This window comes from Leptopilina boulardi, unplaced genomic scaffold, assembly GCF_019393585.1.
Source record: "Leptopilina boulardi isolate dan_hultmark-lab unplaced genomic scaffold, ZJU_Lbou_2.1 LbouV2_399, whole genome shotgun sequence".
NCBI classification, from domain to species: Eukaryota; Metazoa; Arthropoda; class Insecta; order Hymenoptera; family Figitidae; genus Leptopilina; species Leptopilina boulardi.
Genome location: NW_026137972.1, coordinates 409,590 through 434,806, shown reverse-complemented (window position 1 = coordinate 434,806; position 25,217 = coordinate 409,590). Strand labels below are relative to the sequence as shown.

Here is a 25,217-nt window from a genome sequence, read left to right as displayed (position 1 = left end):
ATGGGACTTAATATTGTTTAATTAAAAATTTTTTTTCCATTTTGAATTTTTGAATCCACGAGTGTAAATCTTTCTTTCTGCAAAGAGGAGGAGTTTAAATCTTATTTTTTATTGGCAAAAAATCTCCATTACTTTTTTAGGGAATGGAACTAAATATTGTAAAATTAAAAAAATTAAATTTTTATATATTTTTATTTCCTGAAGCCACGAACAAAATAAAAATTAGGATTTAAACTCCTCCTCTTTGCAGAGAGAAAGATTTCTACTCGTGGATTCAAAAATTCAAAATGAAGAGAAAATAAAAATTTTATTAAACAATATTTAATTCCATCCTCTTAATAAAGCATGGAGATTTTTTGCCAATAAAAATTAAGGTTTAAACTTCTCCTCTCTACAGAAAGAAAAATGTCTGCTCGTGGCGTAAAAAATTTAAAATTGAGAAAATATTTAATAATTCAAATTGACATTATTTGATTGTCGTGCCATATATCTGGGTGCACCTTTTCGGCATTTCTGAGAAAATTTTTATAAATTGATTTTTTATGGTGAATTAAATAAATTTAATTAATGAACTTAAGGAAATTATGAGATAGTTGTAGTTAACAATTTGAATTTTCCCGACAGAAGATCATGCGCATTCATATTCGCGCACTTTTACCGTGTGTGGTCGGTATAATAGAGTTCTTGTCACTTTTAAGAAAAATGTTATTTTTTAATTAAATTGCAATTATTATGAACTGTTGAGCCGCTGGATTCTAGAAGGGCACGTAAATTTTTTCGGCCGGAAAACGAAGCCCCCTGGACACTCAAAATTCATTTTTCGAATTTTATTATTTTTCAAGCATATTCTTATACAGAATTCGATTGCGCATCTTTTTTTCTTAATAATAGAAATTTTCCATCTTTTTCTGTTTTCGAAATATAAGAGAAAAACTGTTTTTTTTAAAAAGAAAATTTTCATTGTTTTTTTGACTTCAACTCACGGGAGCTCAGACAATTTTACGAATTTCTTAATGAAACCAAAACGAAAATACGTGTTATTATATCCTACGAGTGACTAAAAAAAGAAAAAAGTTTTTTTGATTAAAAATATAAAAGTTATTAATTTTTTAATAAGACATTGCAAAATTCATGAACTGCAATTTTAACCCTGTGAGGAATTTTCGTAAATATTCACCAGCAACAAACTTCCAGTGAGAAAGTTGTTCATTCAGGTCCAAAGAAGTATTCTGGAAAGTTACAATGCAATTCAACAATTAATAACAAAATGGCGAATGTTTAAACTTTGAAGTTTAAACGAGCTTATTATGGTAGCAAACACATGCCAAACGTTCAGCCGCTCGCGCAACTTCAAAGTTTAAACATTCGCCATTTTGTTATTAATTGTTGAATTGCATTGTAAATTTCCAGAAAACTATTTTCTTTCTTTGGACCACGATCCACGATCCACACTGCCAGACGGCATTCTCGATAAGGTCGATGTTCAGCAATATAAACACACAAATCAGCCAAAGCGTTGCGTGTTTTTCATTAAAAATTGTGTATCTTCGTCATTTTTGAATAAATCGATCTGAATTTTTCCACAAAACTTCTTCGATATGTGAGGAACAAATGTCTCACTGGAAGTTTTTTTAACGAAAAAGTTCCCCACAGACTTTTTGTCGGCGAAGATAGGAAAACGAGAGTACAGGTAAGTTATTATTTAAATTAATAAATAATTAAATAATTTACGGTTTTTAACTTTTTCATCATGCTATCGTCTTCTCTAGACCTAAATGCGTGGGTATACCAAAGTTAAAGTAAATTCATTAATATTTGTCGGAACTGGAACGATTTGTGTTTATAAATTCAATAAAATTTTTTTATTGAAAATATTTAGTTTTTTGCAATTATTGTCAAAACTATTCATTCTACAAAAAAAAGTTAAAGGAAAAAAAGATGCGCCGTTTTATTTTCTACAACGTAGTATATTTCAAAAATCAAAATTTTGAATTTTAATTTTTTCGACTTTTTCATTCGTTGACTGGCTTCAGCGCGGCCGGTCCGAGCGTCCGTCTGGTTATTGCATTGGTGTCCTCATTTACTCACCCAATACTTATTTTTAAAAAATTTCATCAATTAAAAGCTTTTTTCGATAATTTCTCAAATTAGACTTAGATTCGACTTACATTCGCCCCAGCTGGGTCTAACTTAGGTAAATCAAATCGGCCAGGGTATTAATTTAATACCAACTTTAGGTACTAAATTGTTATTTGGTTCTATTTTCATACCTTAAATCGGTACTGTTTTAGTACCTTTTTTTTACAGTTGCAGCTTTTGAGATAGGTCAAAGTAAATTTTGGATTTTTGGAAAAATTTCGAAAATTTAAATTTCCGAGAAAATCGTTCGGGAATACCGCCATAAAGTCTTAACCCGAGAGTCTTACAAAAATAGAATGGCGCACTTTTTGATTGGACAAACGGGTTTTGAGCTACGTCAAAATAAATTTTGGATTGTTGAAAAAATTTTGAACATTAAAATTTTCGAGATAATAGTTCCGGATTGTCACAAAATTCCTAACCCGCAAGTTACGAACAAAAAATGCATGACGCACTTTTTGATTATATCAACAGATTTCAGCTATTTATCTACACACGATCAAAGTCTGAATATTTTTGGAATAATGTTGGATTTTTAAAAATTTGGAGATAATATTTCAAGAATGACACATAAGTCTTAAACTGGAAGTTGACAACAAAAAAAGTGTGGCACACTTTTGCTTGGACCCAGAGCCTTCTAAAACTGTTCATCGTATTAAGGAAAATAATGATTTTCAATATTTATTAAATTTCCTATAGTTTAAGGTGTAAATGAAGTATGTATTAATTTCGTAAAACTGTTAATTAAGCAAAATAAAGATGTCCCTGTTTTGTTTAATTTTGCAATATTTCTTTCATCTTTGCAGTATATTTAAATCAGCTGATCAATGTACAATTGATCGATGCCTTGTACAAGAGATAAGCTATTCCACTTCAGTAGCAATCAACACTATAAGAGAAAATGTTTATATCGTGGAAGTATGTAGTAAGATAATAGACGTAATGGGTCGATGAATATACGTTATGGTTAAATGACACGTTCAATGCATATATGCGTCAGCTACTGACTTGAAATTCATTGTAATTGAGTTTAATATTCTATAGTTCTTGGCAGACCATTAAGCCTTAAATTCTTATGTCATCCACTGATTCAAAATTCATTGTAACTGAAATTAATATTCAATAGTTCTTGGCAGATTATTAAATGTCTCTACAAAATCAATAATCGTATTTTCCAAAGGGCGATTTTACCTTTTATTTCATTCACAGCATACAAGCGATGACCATATCTAGAAAGAGCAAACGTTAATTGAAAAATGCAATATAAATTTCAATCTTAATAATGTGAACTGCAAACAACTAAATTCTGTATTTAAATTATTTATCAGTGTGATTGGCAATAACTTTATTATCATATTATGATTTAAATCTAAATACAAAGGTACTTTTACGAATGATAGTAGAGTTTTAAACTTAATAGTAATTTTACTTTTTCGATACAAATCAACAATATTTTTAATATTTTATATTAATTACACTTACCTGTAATATACCTATAAAAATATCAGCAAATTATTATCAAAATAAGGTAATTATCTAGTTAAATAATTTTTACAATGCAGAAGTCACGAAGACAGTATTAAGGAAAGACGTCATCTAAAATATAAAAAAAATTATGAGTGAGTAATAATTATAGTTCTATAGGGGTATTCAAAGTGAAAGTCAACCTCAACGTCTTTGGTTGTCTTAATAGTACTAAAATTGTACCATTGTGTATCTTGATTAAAATGCTAAGAGTTTTTTTTATTAATTTTTAATATAACTTTGACATTATAAATTATATAATATTAATTGACTATAAATTATCGTTGTTTTTGGAAACTAATTTATTTTTCGATATTTATTTTATTTTTTATATTTTCGATTTTATTAGTTAACAAATATTTATCAGTTTTTGCAAATACAAACAATCCTCGCAAGTGGGTTTTTTGACAAATTTTTGCACTTCGATTTGCAGCAGTTTTCCTGTCCCAACAAGTTTAGTTTTCATGGGACAAAAATGACATTCTTAATTTTGTTCGCTCGTTACATTCAATCGTTATCCCACACAGCACGGGTAAGTAAGTTTACGGGAAGCTTACAGTAAGGTTATAGTAAGCTTAACTGTAAGCTGACTACAATCGTACACTGCAGATTACGGTAAAGAGGACATTTGCAGCTCACTTTAACCTCACCTGAAGTTTACTCTGTAAGCTAATGAATCTTAGGTTTAAACACAAGGGAAGCTTACAGCAAGATATTGTGCTGTGTGGGATGCGTCCCAATTTCTCCAGCTTGTCCGACTCCTCTGGGTCGGTGACTACAATCGCGAGATTCATTCTTCTTGGGTCCTAGGACCGTCACTTTCCTGACTTCTGGAGCACTTCTGCTAACGCATGTTGGACCTCTTCTTCCTGGGTAAGGCAATCCAGGTCGCGTTTCTGTAGTGTGACCTTTCGATCCACGGTCTGCATCTGCTTCCCCATGCTTCCAACCGCTTTGGTAACCTCAGCTGTGGATGCCTCCTTATTGGAGTCTCCTCGCATTTTTAATCAGGAGATCTCCCTTTTTGTAGGTCTTACACCCACGATCTGCGTGTGGCTAACTTCCGGATTCACTTTCCTCCAAAGTTTGCCCATAGTACGTCGGCACACGTTATTTCTGCTGCGACTCTGATCAGCATTGCAGATGCATTCGTCGCTTTCTTCTTACTTGTTTGGTTAGAATTCGGTACTACCATTACCTTCGCAATCTTTTTAACAAAAGGTGTCTTCTCTCGCTTTCTCTTCTTTGTCTCGGCGTCATTCCTTTCCGAACTACCGAAGCTTTTTCTTCGTTTCTACGACTCTATGACTGCGCGCAAAAGCCACTTTTCATGGATACGCTTTCTTTTCCTGTTCCGCTCTTCTCGGTTCACCTCCGCATAGTCTATAGCGCCACCAAAGTTGCTATTTCTATTATCAGCTAAGGCGAGCTTTGTCTTCGCATCACTGACAAGATCCTGAAGAGTTTGAAGTCCGTCCTTAATAGTTATGTTGACATTCTTCTGGCTGGATGATAAGGATAATTAATTGCAAGGCAAGACATTTATCAGAGACACAAACTCAGCTAGTCTGTTGAGTGCTGTATGATACTCTTCAACCAACTGTGATGTAGTTACATAATGTTTTAAGGCATAAATAACTGCTTTGCTGTACGAAATAATATAGATGTTCTTATATCTGCAATATTCCAGGGCATAGAATATGACCATTATTTCCGATTGTAGAATAGTAGTGGTGGACCCCAGACAAATAAAAATAATTTATATATATATTTTTTTAATTGTTGACAGAATATGAACAAGTCTAGTAGAATTGATCCCTATTTAAATATTATAAAATATTTTTTAACTTTGATTGGACAATGGCCTTATCAATTACCCAAGGAAAAAATAATTTATCGTATAGTTGGTCAAGGAATATGTACATTAATTCTTGTGCCAGGCGTAAGTATTCAAGTTTAAAATAGTATAATTTCTTATTGCTTTTTGTTATTTTTTGTACACGAAGAAATGGATATCATAACCATTACATTCATATAGATATAATTCTCCTTTTTATGTTGTTTTTTAGTTAATAGCTTTGTATGATGTAAGACATGATTCTGCTACTTTTTTTGACTGTATTCCTCCACTATTTACAGTATTTCTTAGCTTTTCTTATGCTATATGTTACAGCTTAAACATTACAAAGGTATGTATTTATTTTTTTTCTTTGAAGATTTTAATAGCTGTGAAGGTAAAGGACATAAAATATAAAAATACCCAGTTATATCTACAAATAACTTTCTTTAGATAAAATCTCTAACTGAGACAATGAAACGTGACTGGCTGTCACTCGAAGATTGCGAAACTGAGCTCGAAATTATAGAAAGATCAGCCCAGAGGGGAAAATACTTAATAAGACTTTTTGCAAGTAGCTTAATTAATTTTAATCTGTCTTAACTGTCAACATATTAAAAGCAATAAACGAAACATATTTTGAATCGTTAAGTCACTGTGAATCTGTAAACAATCGAGCCCCTTTTAGTTAATTAAATTTTTTGTAAATAAAAATATTCCGTTTTAATTTTTTTTACATTTAATATATTCCTAACAATGATAATTTCTCTATGAAATTATTTTTCATGTAGAATAGCTTAATATATATAAACAATATAGGTATGTACGAATACTATTGACGTAATATTATTTTTAGTTTACTCTTACACAAGTACAGCCATTTATGTGATGAGTCCAATGCTACCACAAGTGCTTGACCTTATTTTACCTCTTAATGAGTCAAGAGCAAGAATTTTTGTTTTTCGTGTCAACTACGTTTTTATTGAAAACGACGATTACTATTATTTAATATATCTTCATTCAATTCTTGCTGCATTTATAACATTAACAAATATAGTAGCAGTAGACTTTATCTTTCTTACTACTGCGCAACATGCTTGCGGAATGTTTCAACTTTTAGGGTAAGCTACAATTTTTTTCAGATTACTAAGAACAATATTGTATATATACGTTTATGGTAAAGGGGTTGCAAAAAAGTCGAACTTATAGTTTCCAATTTGCAATTCTAAATTAAGCATGCCGAACGCTAAATAAGTACACAAATATATTTTCATAGATACAGACTGGCAAACGTTGTAGACAAAAACTACAAAGTTAATAAGTGTGATATCATTGAGGACAACAAAATCAACCAAAGAATGGTCAGATGTATTCAACTATATAATGGTATACTTGAGTTAGTATTTCTGTTCCATGTTACTGTACCCTTTGAAATAATTATAAAATAATTGTATAAAATTAATTTTTTTACTTTAAATTTAAAAGTTACTTTTGTGACTATTTTTATTAAAAATTTCCTTATAAATTTCTTACAATACACGGAAAAAAATAGTTCGCGAAACTTTCGTAAACTAGTTGTTCACTTTTGGACGGGCCCAAAGTTTGAAAATCTTTCATTAACTTTTTCCAAGATTTCACAAACTTTTTTTTGTCCGCGTGCGCAGACATTGATTGTCATGAAGAGAGTGATGAACGTTTGTGAAATCTTTGAAAAAGTTAATGAAAGATTTTCAAACTTTGGGCCCGTCCAAATAAGTGAACAACTAGTTTACGAAACTTTCACGAACTATTTTTTTCCGTGTATTTTCTTTATTAAATTAATTTTCTTTATATAATTATGTGATTGTGCAAACTGATCAGCCTCTTATTGAATGGAAATTTTAATCTAATGCATTTTTAAATACAGATTTACAGAGAACATAGAGCTCAGCTTTTCGAATATGTTCTTACTCATCTTTGGTATTAACATGTTAATAATAAGTTTTCAAGGAGTTCAGGTGAGTTAAACCTAAATACTTATCCTTGAGTGTGCACTTTCTTTCTCTCTCCTCATTCGAATCACACAATCTACACCCAGGTGAAACTTGTCTACCGATTTTATGCTGCTGGTAGTTGAGTAAGTCGCTTTCCGTAAGAAAACGAACATAGTTCTAACTTGGATCTTATTAAGTTTTAGAAGATCAACAGCAAAGCTCCTCTTAAGTTTTTAACCACAACAGAGCCTTATGTCTACCTACGCAAGTTTCTGTCCACTCTTTTCCATGCCAGTGACAATCACTGATAATTAATTTAACCTATGTCTTATCAGAAATCATCCTTATCTATCCTAATTCTTTTATACACTAAACATTTGACATCATTTTAATTTCTCTTAATTATTATCTATCCCAATTCTCAAATGGTATAAATTTCCACTTCCCAAGCAAAAATTTACAACCGGTGTAGTGTTGCGCCAGTACTGGAAATTACTGGCAAAGTACTGACCTCCAATGTTAAACCAATACTGGCATATGTTTGGGATGATAAAACGTTTATCAGTACTGGTTATATTAGTAATGGCTTAGTACTGGCGTTCAGTACTGGTTCAATATTGAAATTTAGCAGTAGTAATTCTGTATTTTGCCAGTACAAAGAATTTCTTCAAATATTATAAAATAAATATTTTTTTGTATTTCTTCAAATTGCCGAAATTGAATGAAATTATTGGTTAAAATAGAGTTTATTTGATTCAAATATATTTCTTCAGTGTAAGAAAAATAATTTGAGAACTTGATTAATTATGTATTTTTTTATTAAAAAGTTTTAATATTAAATTTAAATTCGTAATTCCGTTCTCTTTAAATCTGAATTAGTAAAAAAGTTTACTAATTTGAATTAGTGCTTCACTTTTTGCTTCTCAATTAGTAAAATTTTACTAACTATTAGTAACTTTTACTAACAATTAGTAAAATTTTACTAATTCTAAAGCAAAAAGTGAGTCACTAATTTAAATTAGTAAACATTTTTACTAAATCAGATTTAGAGAGTTAACGAACGCATTGCAGTAATAGAAAAGAAGTTTTAAAATAATAAAAAAAAATATATATGTAAATTTAATTTTTAACCAACAATAATACACAATTTTTATAATTTTTCTCTATACTGGCATTCAGTATTGAATTAATACTGACCGAGTACTGGTTTGCCATTACTGTCTCAATAATATACTGACACAGTATTGGGAAAATACTGGCATGCCGGTATTGACTTGCAGTATTGGCACAGTACAGAATTTAATGCATATCCCTGTTGAAAATTCCGACCTCGTTTACGACGTCGTATTCTAAGTAGTTTGCGACGTAGTAAACGACGTAGAAAACGACGTCGTAAATGAAAGCGGAATTTGGGATAGCAAATGACTTCGTTTACTACGTCGTTTTCTACGTCGTTTACTACGTCGCAAACTACTTAGAATACGACGTCGTAAACGAGGTCGGAATTTTCAACAGGGATCTGTACTGAACCAATACTGGTTAGCCAACTGTCGGCTAACCAGTATTGGTGCATGATTGCGCCTGTTGTCAATCACGGCGTTTGAAAGAAATTTTTGCTTGGGTTGACCTAATTCTTATTTGATCGAAACTTTATTTAATCCAATCCTTATTTGAACTAACCGTTACTTGATCTCATTCATATTTAGCTTAATCTTTTTGTATTCTAATTCTTTTTTATCCTAATCGTCGCATTATATAAATCTATTTTCATTTCGTCTCATTTAGTGACACTGTAAAAATATGACTTCTTTATTGTTATTGAATACTTTATATTTGTTTTTCTTGAAATCATATTTTTCAAGTCGATAACCATAATTATATAAAATCTATTGCTTTAATCGAGTTCCATTTTACTTCACATTGTAATAATAGTTCAAATTCTGCCGGTAAGTATTTATACCAGATATTATCACATGTCGATAAGTGTATTACCGACCGCAGTATACCGATGTAGTACCCGATCTCACCGTGTGAGCTCTCTCGCGTGCGCCCAGCCCATCCATCGGCTATATAAGCTGTGCTCCCGCAGAGAATCGTCACTTTCGTACTGCACAGAGCCGAGCCTCTTCTGACAAGGGGTTTTACCCCGAGGAGCCTTGCTCCAGGAGTTTTACTCCGAATACGTATCGTAGAGGGTTTCACTCTCGCTTCAACGTGGTTTTACCCGTTGAAACAGTATATTGGTTTTATTGTAAATAGTGTAAAGTAACGTAACGAAAATGAATAGTAACGAAATGTGCAGTAACGTAACAAAATGTATAGTAACGCAATATTGTATTCACGTAGATCATTTCCGTTTTTAAATATACTTAGAGTTTTATTCTTAGTATACAACACGAACACGAGTTTTACTCGTGGTTCATGAGAACATCGCAGATTTTTAGGCAATATAGCGTTAGATTCCACGGCTCATCATATCGAGGCTGAAGCCGATACCAGTAATTCGCTGCTCAAATAAAGCGACTTATCAGATTGACCCCGATTTTCTGATTCCGCGGCTCAACGTATCGAGATAGATGCGGACAATCCTTGTTTGAAACCGACTTCCGCGATACACCTGTAATCTCCGTAAATTTGCCGAAGTTTGTAAATACTAGTGTAAATAAATAATTTGTTTTGTTTTGTAATTAACCCTGTTATTATTTCGTATTTTCTGAATCAACGAACCCTGGCTCGGCGAGCTAAAAATTGATTCACTAATTACAAACGTTACAAGATAGTTGATCCCCTTAAACTAACTATTTTTTAGATTGTCTTAAACTTAAATAATACACCAATTCTCATAAGATTTGGAACCTTTTTTTTGGGACAAATTATTCATTTGTTCTATAACACCATTCCTGGTCAAATGTTAATAGATGAAAGTTCTAAAGTTTCTCAATATTGGTAAGATATCCTACTAAAATCTTAATTAACATTTAATATTATTTCTAAATTCATTTTAGAATTAAAAAACTATATTTTGGATAAAATGGACGTAAAAAATATTTTTTTAAGGTTTTAGTAAAATATGTATAATGCTGTCAATTGTTTTAGTTATGAATGCAATTGGACTGAGATGAGTATTAAATCTCAGAAACTTCTATTATTTATACTATTAAGGGCCTCCCGCGAATGTAAAGTATCTGCTGGAAAAATTTATACAATTTCAATGGAAAACTATAGTTCAGTAAGTAATACAGTAGATATGTAAAATCAAAACAAGCGGCTCTATTTTCAACAAGAAATAGTTACATTTAGTTACATTTACTTTTAGTTTTATATTAATGACGTTTTATTTTTTCAGGTTTTAAAAACATCATTTTCATACTTAAGTGTTTTATCTTCAGTACAATAATAGAAAAAATATTTTATTTCTTATCTGATTTTCAAATTTTTGTGTCGGTAAGGTATTCCAGGTAACAGTGAACAAAAGCATCTGCTTTCGTGTACAAAGTGTAATTATGTTAATGAAATAAAATAAAAACCGTATTATAAAATACATGAAATACATATTTGGCTCATTTCATTTAAATTGTCATATTCGTGTCCCTTGCCAAAAAAAATTATTTGATATAACCTTAGTTGAAATTAATTTGTTTATATAGTAAAAAGCAATAATTTTCAATAATTTTTCTACTTACAAGGACATAAAAGTGATTTTTATAATATTGGCAGAACAAAAAGCAGGCAAAATGTCATAAGTGTAATGCGTCCCCGGAGACATTTTCAATGTTCAAATGAATGAAATATCGAAAATATAGTGTTTAAACCAGATTAAAAAAATGTTTCGTGAAGTATTAGTTCTATATTTAAGGAAAATCAAATGTTGGTAATTAAACTTTATTTTATACAATTTCCAGAAAATGAAAATGACGTGTCTCTCACTTTTGTATTTTTACGTTTTGCCGGCAGAATTTCCTACTTTTACCTGCTATTTAAATTACCTTATGAGCAAAAAATTTTCTTTACCATCGCATAAGCAGCAGAACACAACAACGAAGTGTGTGAAAAAAACGAAAACGATATAAGTATAAATCTGCTCGTTTGTCATGGAGGCAGAAAAAGCCGAAACACTTTCGTAATTGAATTTCTGTCAACAGTGTAACGCCTTGAAAATGGTTAGAAAATATTTTGAATTTTATATCGGTATGGAATTTAATGTATTTTTGGATTCTCTTTCAAATGAGACTAACCCCGTCGATATAAGTATAACCGTTTTCATTTTATAAGCGAAAAACGAGCAAAATGTCAACAGTGTTATGGTCATAAGTGTAATGCAAATTTGTATATATGGCTTCAGTAAACGTAATAAATCACAGAGGCCTACAAAATAAAACTTTTTTCTTTTATTTTGATATCAGAATGGTTTCTAATGTATTTTTGGGCGCTGAACACGATCCTGAATCTTAAAATTGCCTAGCATGTCAGGATTTTGAAAAAAGTGGGGGTAAAAACCGCCAAGAAACATGTTTTTATGGGTGTTTAATATGATTTTTCTCTTTAACCTGACGTGGTAAAAACTTCAAAAAAGTTTTAAATTATAGCATAAATCGTGTATTACATGACCCGTACACGCAACCCTCTCCCCTAATTTTTTTCCATAAAATGGGGTTATAACCCACCCTCAAAAAATTTTTATTTTAATTCTTTCGGCGAAATGAATAGATGTTTATTTGTTTTATGTTCATAATGTTTAAGGACATAAATTTGCATTTTGCCTATATAATTTTTAAACCTTTCACAGTCCAGTTAAAAATCACTTATAGGCCTAATAAGGTTCCAAACAGAGCTTTCAAAAAAATTTGATTTCATCGTATTTAAGATTTTTGGGTTTATCTGTCATCAAATTCGAATTCAGCGACCCCGAAAACCCCCGAGAAACAAATTTCGACCGAATCGCATCAGTCTTGAAATTATCCGCCATATTGGGTCGCCATATTGGATCCACCATTTTAAATTTTGAAAATCTGACGTCATATTTGTAATTAGCAACCCAAAAAACCCCTAAGTAACGAGTTTCAAGCGAATCGAATCAATTTCTAAATTTTCATGGTCGCCATTTTGGATCGGCCATTTTGAATATTTTAAATCTGACTTCAAATTCGGATTCAGCGACCCCAAAAACTTCAGTATATTTATCATCAGTCAAATCAAATTATATTTAGTATTATTATTTTATCAAAAATTGACAGAAAAAAATTTTTATCTTAGATATGACGATTTCTGCCAAAAAAAACCGTCTGCCATAAGAAATATATGACTTTAATTTTGTGACCACTATTTATTTTGTTAATTTAACATGTTAAACTGTATAAAAAAATTAGTTTCAACCTTAAAATCAAAATTTTCCAACTCAACTTTTCTGGAAGCTGAATATGACAATTTAAATGAAATGAGCCATTTATACTGAATATATTAAAAAAGCATCGCATCTGAGTTTCGGTATCAATAGTATTACTATTAGTATCCAAATAATCATAAAGTTTATTCATTCTCCTTGGCTACAAATTGCTATGACTCTCCCTGGTAAAAATTCGGGACTGTTTCCGGATTAATCTGGAATTCGTCTACATCCGAAATTTTCCCGATTTGTGTAACTGGTGAATCCGGAATTAATTAGGTCTAATCCGAAGTCAGTTCGATCAAACGTAAGTAGTGATAGAAGATTCTAGATTTACTGATTACACAAGTCGAATTAATTTCGGATTTAATAGAAGTAATTTTGCATTTACTTGTTGTGTATGATTCGATTAATTTCGGATTAATTCTAGATTTACTAGTCACACAAATAATACTATTTTCGGACTAATTTCGGATAATAGAAACCCCCTTATTGAAAATCCCTATGCAAGATCTTGTACAAGAAAATGTATAATTTCGGCACTAGAATTTGGAACAAAGTCTTGAAACAGAACTGCTTCAGCTGCCGAACATGTACATTTTCTTGTACAAGATCTTGTACAGGGATTTTCAATAGGGCCAACGCTAAAGCGAACTGTGTCGAATTAATTCACTATTAACGTATAAGGGAAATATATAGATTTACTGTATAAATGAGTATAAAAACTTAATTAATTCCGTTCTAAGACAAAAAAGAAGTTCAGAAGATGTTTGTTGGATATTTGATATTGACACCATCTATTTTAAGAATTATATAAAAATTCTATAGGAAAATGTTAAATTAACCCCTTAACTGCTGATGACGACAATTTTGTGCGTCAAATCTTCGTCATCGCAGTTAATAAAGGGTTAACGTCTTTTGGCCATTTTAAAAACAAATGTTAATTATCATACTAAAGGTCTTCAATTAATTTCACCTTTTTGTCAATGTCGTTGATTGCGCACATAATAAAAGTATTCTAATTACCATTATAAATATTAATATATGTTTGTAAATAATATTAAATAAAACTTCAACAAACAAAAGACGAAAACTGCCGATCAAAATTACATCATTTCTTATCAAAATTTTGTATTTACTTTTTAATTTACGTCAATTTACATTTAATTTCACATAAATTGAGACATAGGTTGACAAATATTTTAATATATAAAAATTTGAGAATCATTTGACGTCGTATATATATATATATATATATATATATATATATATAAATAGTGTACCTGCATAACGAAGATCTATGGTTCGATTAGTGCACACTAGACTTAATTTATGTCTACTTTTATTACTTATTGTTAGTCGTTTTGTTCTGACATTTGACTCTATTTGGAAGTTTGTTAAAAACAATCAACGTAATTTTAACAATTATAGTTAATTTAAGAATTTTCCATTTTAAAATAGAAAGTTTTTTTCTTTCACCAGAAAAAATGTATTACTTTGTCATATTTTTATATATTATTTTGTCTCCTTTTGCAAACTGTTTTATGGTAAGTGACTTATTGATTAATTTTTTTAATTTACATTAATCACATAATTTTAACGCTGAATTCGAATATACCCATGTGCGAAATTCCAAGACTGACAATACGGCCCAACATTGGCTCAGTAATGTCTGTCGAAGTACGGCAAACGTTACTGGACCAGTACTGGCGATCAATTCGTCCCATTATTGGGTCAATATTGGCACCGATTATCGGTTACTCTAATTTGCCATTATTGGGCCGAACTCCGTCACATTACTGGGCCAATATTGGCACCAATACTTGGTAATTCTAATTTTCTATAATTGAGACGAACTCTGTCCCATTACTGGTCATTATTGGCCCATTGACGGCTGAAATGTTCCTCAAATGCAGCTTATCAATACATTTTTGTGTTGAGATTCCCATATCCGCGGATAGTGTAGTGGTAGCGTGTTAGACTTCGGTGCGTTAGGTTGCGAGTTCGGTTCCCGCGAGCGTTACAAATTTTCGAATGTTTAAACAATTGTGCTTTCTGTCAGGACTTGAATTATAAATTTATAATGAATTAATTAGTTAATTAATTAATAAATACAATTTTTTAAACTTTTTTAAACTATGACAATACTGGGCCACTAATCGCCGCCAATATTGGCCCAGTAATGGCGTCTGATACTTGGCTGCCGACGTCTAATCGCAGTTAACACACGGAAAAAATAAGTCAGCAAAACTTTCGTAAACTAGTATTTCACTTTTGGACGGGGCACAAATTTTTAAACGTTTCATACACTTTTTAGTAATGAAGCATAAACTTTACCGAAAAAATGAAACAGAGTCAAGAAATTATTTACAAACTGTATAGAAAGATCAGTTTGTTAATCTATATTGAACAGTTTTTAATAATATTGTTTAAAGACTGTCGAATTTCTATAAAAAGTTTTACAACATTGTAATAATTGAGGTTCGAAAGTTTGAAACATAAAAGAGAGTAGTTAAGACAGCAGTCAACGAAAGAATCGTAGACTTTTTCTAAAATTCCGAACATGCGCAGTTCGTAGCTTGGTCAGTGTTGATCAGTGGAATTAACTTCTTCGTTCGCGTGGCTCTCGATAGCCGCGGCGGTTAGTTGCTAAGACAAAATGCGTTATATATCTTGGTTAGGTAGGTTCGAATCCCGCGGAAGCGAATTCCGAATTTTAATGTCGATAAAATTGTGTATAGTGCGTATATAAGATATTAATAATTGTGTTTCAAGTGATGTACAAATTAAGTAAAAAATACCCCTGAATGTGAATTTTTTTTTAATTTTTCTAAATTTTTTGTGAGTTTACAAGCGTTTGGTTGACTGTCGTCGAATTTTTATGCATATAAGTGTTACGAAATCTTTGGTGCACGTACTTAAGTTCTAGCTGAGAGTTTATGAAAGTTTGATAAACTGATTCCGAAACATCAGAGCACATTGAGCATCGGCTCGTATACACAGTTCACATTTTTATAATTAGTTTTGTTTTCTTAATAAACTGTGTCTATACTTTTTGAACAACTTTCGTTCCCGTCCAAAAGTGAAATACTAGTTTACGAAAGTTTTGCTGACTTATTTTTTCCATGCACCACAAGAGTCGGCCCAAAATTGTCTGCCAAGGCTCGTTGTCTGTTTTGCAAATACTGGGCCAGTACTGGCAAATTTTAGTTTTCGCACTTGGGTATTCGAGACATAAAATTTTATAAAACATTTAAAAAATATTGATTTTATTCAATATGTGATTTTTATTTACACAAACAGATACTCGAAAACTTTACAAGTGATAACGTGAAGAAAATTTCTCAAGCACCAAATGTCAAAGGTATATAAAATAAAATTTTATATTCTTCTGATAAGTTTGTTAAAAAAAGAAAAACTAATAATGCAAAAGAAAATAATCGAAAATACTTTGAAGTAATTTAACAATAGTCTAACAAATACTTATAATAATAAAATTAATTAAGAAAATAATTTTATTTTGTTTTAAAATCTAACTTAAAAATAATTGAATCATTCAAAAATAATGTTATATTATGTCTTTAAGAATTTAATATACCCTATGACAACGATGACGTTGAACATTATTTGCATCCTGGTGATGAATTTTTAATTGGAAGGAACGCAGAAGTTTGGACCGCAAATCCTGATAATGAATCACCTTATGGTTTTCAATTTCAACTTATTCCAAATGTACGATTATTTAAATTTTTTAATTTGTCAGCAATTTATTTATCAATAATAAAAAATAATTATTATGTTAAATTTTAAGGCATTGGAGGATTTAAATAAGGAATTTTATCTTGATGAGGAAAATAAGGCAGCTGTTTATACAACGGTAGACGACCATGGGAATACACTTGTGGTAATTGAACATATAGTACAATTATTATTTATATAGTTTTCATTTTGCTAGTACAATTATTATTTATATAGTTTTCATTAAACCTGCAACATTCTTTTTGTACTTTTTTGTACCCATGCGTGAAAAATAAAAATAATAAAGTGACAAAACATTAACAAAAATATAAAAAAAATATCTATATCAATAAGAATTGTATTTTTCTTTTAAGGATGGCACAGGTGACGATCATATCACAATATATACAATTCCCAAAGAAGATTTGTCAGAAACGACATTTCAAGAAGAATCTAAGCCACGGAAAAATTATGAAAAAACAAGGCGACTTAATAATTTGAAAAATAGATGGAAAATAGCCGACAAAGACAACCGAAGAAAAGTCGGTAAGTTTTTTTTAAAATAAATTAAATAAAATCATGACTACTAAAGCAAACAGAAAAACGAAACGTTTTGAATGAATATGACAGTGAACGTGTAACTTATTTACGTTTCGTTAATGCGTTTATTTAAAAAAATAATAATAACCAGAGTACTTCAATATTTTGCTTTTTGAAGTGACTAGTAAATTTTATTATATTTTAAACTTAAAAAATAGTAACTTGATTCAACATTTCCGGTACAATACGAAGTCAGTCCATTCGAACGTAACTATAGCAACAGTATATTTCGAATTTACTAGTTGCACAAATCGAACTAATTCCGCACTTAAAGGCCTAAGCAGAATAGATTCTTGAACGGGAACGCAATCGTAAACGGAAACATAAGAATGAGTAAGAGAAGGATAACAAATATCTTTATTCTTTTCTCACTCATTCTTACGTTTCCGTTCACGGTTGCGTTCCCGTTCAAGAATCTATTCTGCTTTGGCCTTAACAGAACTAATTTCGGATGACAAAAACCCGACCATAAACTGGACTATTTCGGATTATTTACGGATTCCAGAATTTAAACCAAGGTAGTGACGACTGGTTAGAAGGTCAAAGTTAAAAAATAGATCTGATCTGTAATAGTCGGAAATTAGTCCATCGGAAAAGACAATTTAAATCTGAGATCAATTTATAAGTTCTATGAAATTAGTCTGTATTTTTAGTTTGATCAACAAATCCAAAATCAGTTCGAAATTTTAACCGGGAAGGGAAACCTCGACAACTGTTGCACTTAAACCACTAATTATAATATACACATTTAAAAAATTGATTGTCTGCCAATAATAATAATTCGTATTATTCATTAATAATTTCTATTTGATAAATATTACTTTTCTGAATTTGATATAATTTTTAATCTACACGCAGTTGTATATCCAAAAAAAAGAAAATTAATATCAACAAAAATTATTTCAAATGATGTCGAGAGAGACGTTGCTTATCCGGAATTATTAGTTTTCATTGATGAAGCTCTTTTTTTGTAAGTATGAAACAAAAAATTTTAATGTACAAAAAAATGCGAAAATAAATTTTTGCTTTAGTTTCCAATACCGTTAATTGGAAATTTCCAAAATACCTATAGGCATTAATTGCCTGATTCAATGCAGGCAAATAATTTTTTTTATTCGCCTTCAACATATATATTATACATATAATTGTTAATATTTTTTTATATAAATAATTTTTTCTTGGCAGTAAAATTCAAGGATACATTATAATTTGTTATATATTTTGTTTCTAGGAAATTTAACAAAAGCGTTCAAGATACATTGAAATACGTAACAACTTTTATGTACGGAGTAGATTTACGATTCAGAGATTTAGAGGATCCAAAAATTAGGTTAAGAATTAAAGGAATCATTATAATTAATGTAAGAGTATTTTCTCAATATTATAAAAAAATATTGATCTAATTATTATTAATAATGTCCCAATATTACGGGACAATAATACAAGAGAATATATGTAATTTTAATATTAATAATTATTATTTTTTAAGGGTCCGATAACAACCATGTTGCCACGTTTTAATGATAAGAATCCAACTGCATCAATCTATGTAAATGACTTTGGGCGATATTTAGCAAAAATAAACAATAAATTTAATTACTCACACTATTACGATACAGCTTTACTTATAACTGGGTAAGAAAAAATTAATTTGGAAAAAACATTCAAAATGCTCTCATAGTTGATAATAATAATAATAATTTGAAAAAAATTGCAGTTTGGACCTGAAAATACAAAAGAAAATAAAAGGCCAAATATATAAACGAAACTCTAGTGGTAAGAGATAAAAAGAAAAATAAAGATAGATATAAAAACAAAATTCTGTTTTCAATAGGATTTTCTTTTAATCAAAGCAATAATCAAAATTTTAATTTACAATCATTTTCATCTAACAGTTTATTAATCGAAAATTTTTTTAAACAAAATTTTAATATTTAACTAAATGTTAAGTTAGTTTAAATTTATTCAACTAAATTTTCATCTAATCTTTTTATTAGTTAAAATGCATTAACTTACATTTGTTCGTAATTTTTTTAGGCATCTCATTTATAGCAGGAGCGAGTAAAAAAGACATAGACACATTGGATAAAGCCCCAATGTTTAGAGGTGCTTCTATTGCAACTGACAATGGTGGATATTATGGAATTAATATAGCAGCCCATGAATTGGGTCACATGTAAGATATTTAAAAATTTTATTATTTTAATTTTCGTTTAAGGGGTTAGGCCACTGGAAAGTACCAAAAAGGGGCTCAAATTTAAGATTATTTTGCGGGTTCAGAATGAAATGCTTTAGCAAAGAAAAATCAATCAGAGCTACCGCGGGTTGCATACAAACTGCTTTTCCTAATAGACGGGTTCCCCAAACATTCGGGAATTTTGAGTGTTATGATGTTTATATATGTTGTAACGTATTTTTTTTACTCTAAAATTACTCTTAAACTTGATTTCTAAATTTTATTATAACAAACGAGAAATAATTCTAATTATCAAAATTACTATACTTGGACGAAATTGGATTCAAACTTTAATGCAAAGTGACTCGATTCTGAACGTAATTTATGTTACTTTAAATCTTAGAAAAATCAAATAACAAAATTAGCAAAACGTTACTGTGCGACTTAACCTTTTATTCTTATGGACGATCCCCGGTATGGAAGGGCGCCAGACAACTTTTGTATCGCCGGTATTGTCAACCGGACTAAACTATAATCCAAATCTCAAACTTATAACTAATAAAATACTAATTAAGATCGACCAATAAGAATTATTTATTAAATCTTCTGCACGTGCCGGTGCTAGTGTCAGTTATGCAGGTCGTGGAGAGAGGGATGGTTTTTTTTAATAATAAGAGAGTTCATGGTAACAATAAATAATTCGTACACAATAAATTAACAATAAATGAAATATTATATTTTAATTAAGTAAACTATTGACATTAATCATTTTCTTTATAACATCTTTCATCTTTCCTTTGAAACTTTATTTATTAACATTATTCTATTAATAATAAAAACGAAAAGATTCTTACAAACAATTATAAAAAATTGACTTACAGTTATGCTCTGCATTGATGATTGGACCCATGGTAGAAAAACGAGTTATTGCAATTAATTTGAAATAAACCGAACTTATTGATGTTAAACTTTAATAATATTTAATTAGAAATAATTTATATTTTATTAGTATGACTGTAACCACAAAACTATACTCGAAACACATGACCGAAAAACTATTGAAAACTAAACATGTTGATTCGATGAGGGTTAGATGGCAAGAGAGTGAGTTTGAAAACTAAATTCTTAATTAACACTAAAATTGACACTAGATGACGCAACGATTTTCTTTAATTTAAACTAATCAAAAACATTTTCCTACCTTACTTCTCCCAGAATTCTGAATTACTAATACTACTTAAGTGACTTTTCCAATATCAAGCCCGCGATACTTGAGATATTACCGGAAATTCGACAAAGCCTGCCAACCTAAAACTAACTTAAACTAAATTAATGTAAAATTCCTTAAAAATGGAGCGCCAGTATTACAACTGGACTTGTGTCAAGTATAGGAAATTCTCAAATGCGGTAAATATTAAATCGTTATTTATATCGAAACTCAAAAATACAAGAATTCAAAAGTTTAGTTGCTATTGGTGCAATTGTGACGTCAATCACAAAAAATAACGTCACAATGTAATTGGTTAAAATTAATCGTTTGTCCAATATCAACATGATTTTTAAATTAATATTTTGATAATTACCCTATTGTAAATTCCCGTATGAGATCCCCTATAATATCACTTATGGTTTCTCATATGAGATACTACATGAGATCTTACGAGAATCCTATATGGACACTCATGAGATAAAGCTCATGAGTGTCCATATAGAATTCTATATGGGATCTCACATAGGATCCCACATGGGAATATGTAGTAGTTATTTAAAAAAAGAATATGAGACATATTTTAGGTTTTAAACACAAAATATTTTTGCTTTATATAAAATAAATTCAAAATTTTGTCCGATTTTCCGTATCTTTTACCGTTTTTGAGATATTCACAAATCTTATTTTTCAAATTTCGACCCTATATGGGATCCAATATGGAATCCTGTATGGACACTGATGAGATTCTTCTTACGAGATGTCCTTATAAGATTTCGTATAGAATCTTATACATATAAGAAACCATAAGCCATCTTACAAGGGATCTCATATGGGAATTAACAGTAGGGTATTATACCAATTCAGGTTTGGTGCATTTGACGAAATGGATTCTGGAGATGCAACATGTCCAGGGGATGAGAATGCCTACATAATGGGTTACAACGGTAAAAAGAAAAACAGAGTAAAATTTTCACCATGCAGTAAAGAAAAAATTAAGGAATATTTACGGTATGAATACAATATTAAAATTATTTTTCTTGTAAACATATCCTACATTAACATGATACATTGGTGATACTTAAAGATTATTTGAATAGTTTGTAACGCGAAACACGGCAGGAAATCATTTCCTAATCGCTTACCAAGTTAGCTGGAAGAGTGATTGCAAAATCCATTTGTGAAAATGATCTTCAAATAGGGTAAATGCACTAATTGCGGCACGATTCGAGTCAAAACACCTTTAAAATAGAAAATTCGACATTTCCATTTTATAAACTCAATTTAAGACTTATTAAACTAAAAGCTTATGCTATTAAAATATTTAAAAAAAATTTTAACTTTATAAAAATCGATTATTTAAACAAATATGAGAAATTAAAACTAATACCGTAATTTTCTATTGCGGCGCGTTTGTATCAGTTTCGGTGACCAAAATTACTTGTATTTTGAAGATACTTTGCCCGCCGAAATTGGAGCCAATGGAAATCTAAAAAATGTTTCAATTGCGGCGCGGAAAAAATTTGATCTCAAATAATTAAATTAATAATTGTTTAAATGTGCATCTTTATAAGTAATTGTATCAAAAAAAGATTGAAATAATTTTTTTTAATCATTTGGCAACAGTTATATTAAATATGATAGTAATAATAGTTATTTTTTATGAACTCGCCGCAATTGGTACACTTACCCTAATAAATAGTAAATTTACCGATCATTTCTGCAAGCGGACATTGCATTCATTTGTAGCTAACTTAGAAAGCGATTAGGAAAAGTAAAAAAAAATTTTAATATTTACCACAGATCAGGAAAAACGGAAGGTCTTTACAATCTTCCACCTGAAGATAAACCGGTGAATGTGCCATTGCCCGGCAAAGTGATGTCAATGGATGAACAATGCTTAGTAGGAACAGGAACCAAATTTTGTCAGGCGAAAAAGGTAAATTTATATAAATATTATTAGGTATCTACATAAATAAAATCAGTCTTTTGTTTATACATTGCTCAGAACATACACGGAAAAAAATAGTTCGCAAAACATTCGTAAACTAGTTTTTCACTTTTGGACGGTCCCAAAGTTTGGAAATCTTTCATTAACTTTTTCCAAGATTTCACGAAAGTTCATCACTCTCTTTATGACCATTAATGTCTGCGCACGCGCACAAAAAAAGTTTGTGAATTCTTGAAAAAAAGTTAATGAAAGATTTCCAAACTTTGGCCCGTCCAAAAGTGAACAACTAGTTTACGAATGTTTCACGAACTATTTTTTTTCCGTGTACAAATTTGTGCATAATATTTTATTTCGAGTAGAAAGGATTCGAATTATGCAAACAATAAAAATTCTACTTTTCATTTTCTACATCTGTTATTGATATTTTGCGTACGGCTGACGTCCGGATTCACTTCCCTCCAAAGTTTTCTCAGTACGTCGGCATACGTTGTTCCTGTTGCGACTCGGATTATCCTTATAGGTCACCTCGTCGCTTTCTTCTTACTGGTTTGCTTAGGATTCGATGTTACTGTCAACATCACAATCCTTTTGACTTCTCTTGCTTTTTCTTCTTCGCCTCGGCGCCAGTCCTCCCCGAACTGCCAGAGCTTTTTCATTGTTTCTACGCCTCTATGACTGCGCGCCGAAGCTGCTTCTCATAGATATACGCTCTCTTTTCATCTTTCTCTCTTCTGGGTTCACCTCTACATTGCCTATAACGCCATCAAAATTGCTATCTCCATTATCTGCTAGGTCGTGCTTTGTTTTCGTCTCACTGACAAGATTCTGAAGAGTCTTAATTGTCATGTAGACATTCTTGTGGACTTCGCAAGACTTTACCATCTTGGAGATCTTCTCTTCGATCCTCTGAAGACACTCACCTTCCCCTGCCTAAGCTTTAAACACTTCTCGTGTTCTTCTTCAACTACTGTCTCGTTGTCTAGGTCTGACGGAATTAAATTCTTTCGCTGCTGATATTAGAAACGCTTGAAGCGCTTCCTCTTATACTTCCAAGTCTTTCCAAACAGACCTGGGGAATCTTAAGAAACTGGGTGTCCCCATGGTCCATCTGCCTTGTGGAATTAGATGCTGCAGTGTACTGCAGCATGAGTATACACAAGGTGTTCAATACGGCAATACTGTTGTCACTAGATTATTTCCGACGATGGAAAGCCAACTTGTTCACTTTCAGCAGCGCCGGCACTGGGGTATCCCTTTACTACACCGTAAACGTCCTTACTTTCCATATCTCTTTTTCTCCTTACCTTACATCTTGGTTTTTTGATGTCCTTTAGTTAAAAGCTCCACCACCACGACAAGGTTTACCAAGAATTTACAAGACTCTTGGTAGCGGACAACCATCGGTAGGAATAAATAATGAGATTAGATTATTACTTATTATCAATAATTATTTTACCCCTCTTTCAGGATGATCCATTAGTCTGTTCAGTGCTTTTTTGTGAGCGACTGCGTGATCAAGGTTGCTCGAAAGCTTTTGCTCCACCAGCTGAAGGAAGTCCCTGCGGTGATAATAAAGTAAGGAGAATATAATTCTTCCCCAAAATATAACAATCTAAACATTATAACGTATTGGAAGAATAATGCCTCAATATACATTTTGCACCTTTGATGAGATAATAACCTACTTAGCACGATATATTGCTGGAAGGATATGCTGTAAGTTCTTTTGAATGGTTTGTAACATTATACCGTAAGTCAACAGTAGACTTAAGATAAACCTCAAACCGTTCTGGTATTTATTTTTAAGTTTACCGCGCAAGGCTACTGTAGCACTTTGGATTTAGAAATTTGACCGGGAATCTTACGATGTACTCTCTTAATTTGAATCAGTGAAATTTCACTGGTGAAATAGCTAGAAGTCGGTTACTGAATCATTTAGTGAAATTTTCACTGAAAATCAGTCATATATCACTGATTTCCAGTGAAAATTTTACTAAATGAATCAGTCAATCTGTTTTACCCATTACCGATAATACAGATTGACTGATTCATTTAGTGAAATTTTCACTTGAAATCAGTGATATATGACTGATTTTCAGTGAAAATTTCACTAAATGATTCAGTAACCGACTTCTAGCTATTTCACCAGTGAAATTTCACTGATTCAAATTAAGAGAGTAACGTTATAAGCCATTCAAATAAGCTTACTGTATTCTTCAAACAATATTCTTTTTATGTTGAAAACGAAAGTTCTAAAGCTTTTCTTCGCTGATAAATTTTTTTTTCCCAATTTAAGTTCTCATTTATGAGAAGGTTCAAGAGTAACTAATTAAAATACTGATTAATAACATATTTTACAGATTTGCATAAATGCGGAATGTGTATATTTTGTTGAAGGAAAAAACAATTTAAAAATACAACAAAAAAATATTTGGTTACATCCTTACTAAAAAAAAGACGCCTTTCCAAAATTTGTGGCAATTACCAGAATTTCTAAACAGTGCTCTTAACTGTTAAGAAATCTCAAAAATGAGTTTTTGTTATTTCATTTTATATTATTAAACTATTTTATTTTATTATGAATTTATATTTTTGCACGTATTTATGGTTTTATTTATATTTGTAATATTTTGTCTAATATTAATATTAATAATATTTAATATTTTTCGTTAAACACTTTATGATTTTT

The 25,217-nt window shown here is 30.8% G+C and overlaps 2 protein-coding genes across 3 annotated transcripts; both read left to right on the top strand.

Annotated features, from left to right (window-relative positions):
• Positions 1-3,331: 3,331 nt before the first annotated feature.
• LOC127289063 (odorant receptor 9a-like) lies at positions 3,332-13,960 on the top strand. Of its 2 annotated transcripts, XM_051316823.1 has the most exons (11): positions 3,332-3,520; positions 3,702-3,758; positions 5,453-5,605; positions 5,733-5,852; positions 5,954-6,074; positions 6,357-6,621; positions 6,777-6,896; positions 7,407-7,497; positions 10,283-10,419; positions 10,570-10,702; positions 10,820-13,960. In XM_051316823.1, the coding sequence occupies exons 3-11, from the start codon at positions 5,456-5,458 to the stop codon at positions 10,868-10,870; spliced, it is 1,188 nt and encodes a 395-aa protein (XP_051172780.1). In that variant the 5' UTR covers positions 3,332-3,520; positions 3,702-3,758; positions 5,453-5,455; the 3' UTR covers positions 10,871-13,960. The 2 variants fall into 2 exon arrangements, with proteins under 2 accessions (XP_051172780.1, XP_051172779.1); XM_051316822.1 differs by lacking the exon at positions 3,702-3,758.
• Positions 13,961-14,144: 184 nt separating this feature from the next.
• Positions 14,145-25,202, top strand: LOC127289057 (venom metalloproteinase antarease TserMP_A-like). Its single transcript, XM_051316815.1, has 14 exons — positions 14,145-14,403; positions 16,160-16,220; positions 16,443-16,588; positions 16,668-16,760; positions 16,969-17,140; positions 18,053-18,164; positions 18,426-18,555; positions 18,684-18,829; positions 18,912-18,970; positions 19,232-19,370; positions 21,445-21,588; positions 22,381-22,516; positions 23,996-24,103; positions 24,889-25,202. The coding sequence occupies exons 1-14, from the start codon at positions 14,344-14,346 to the stop codon at positions 24,976-24,978; spliced, it is 1,596 nt and encodes a 531-aa protein (XP_051172772.1). The 5' UTR covers positions 14,145-14,343; the 3' UTR covers positions 24,979-25,202.
• Positions 25,203-25,217: the final 15 nt, after the last annotated feature.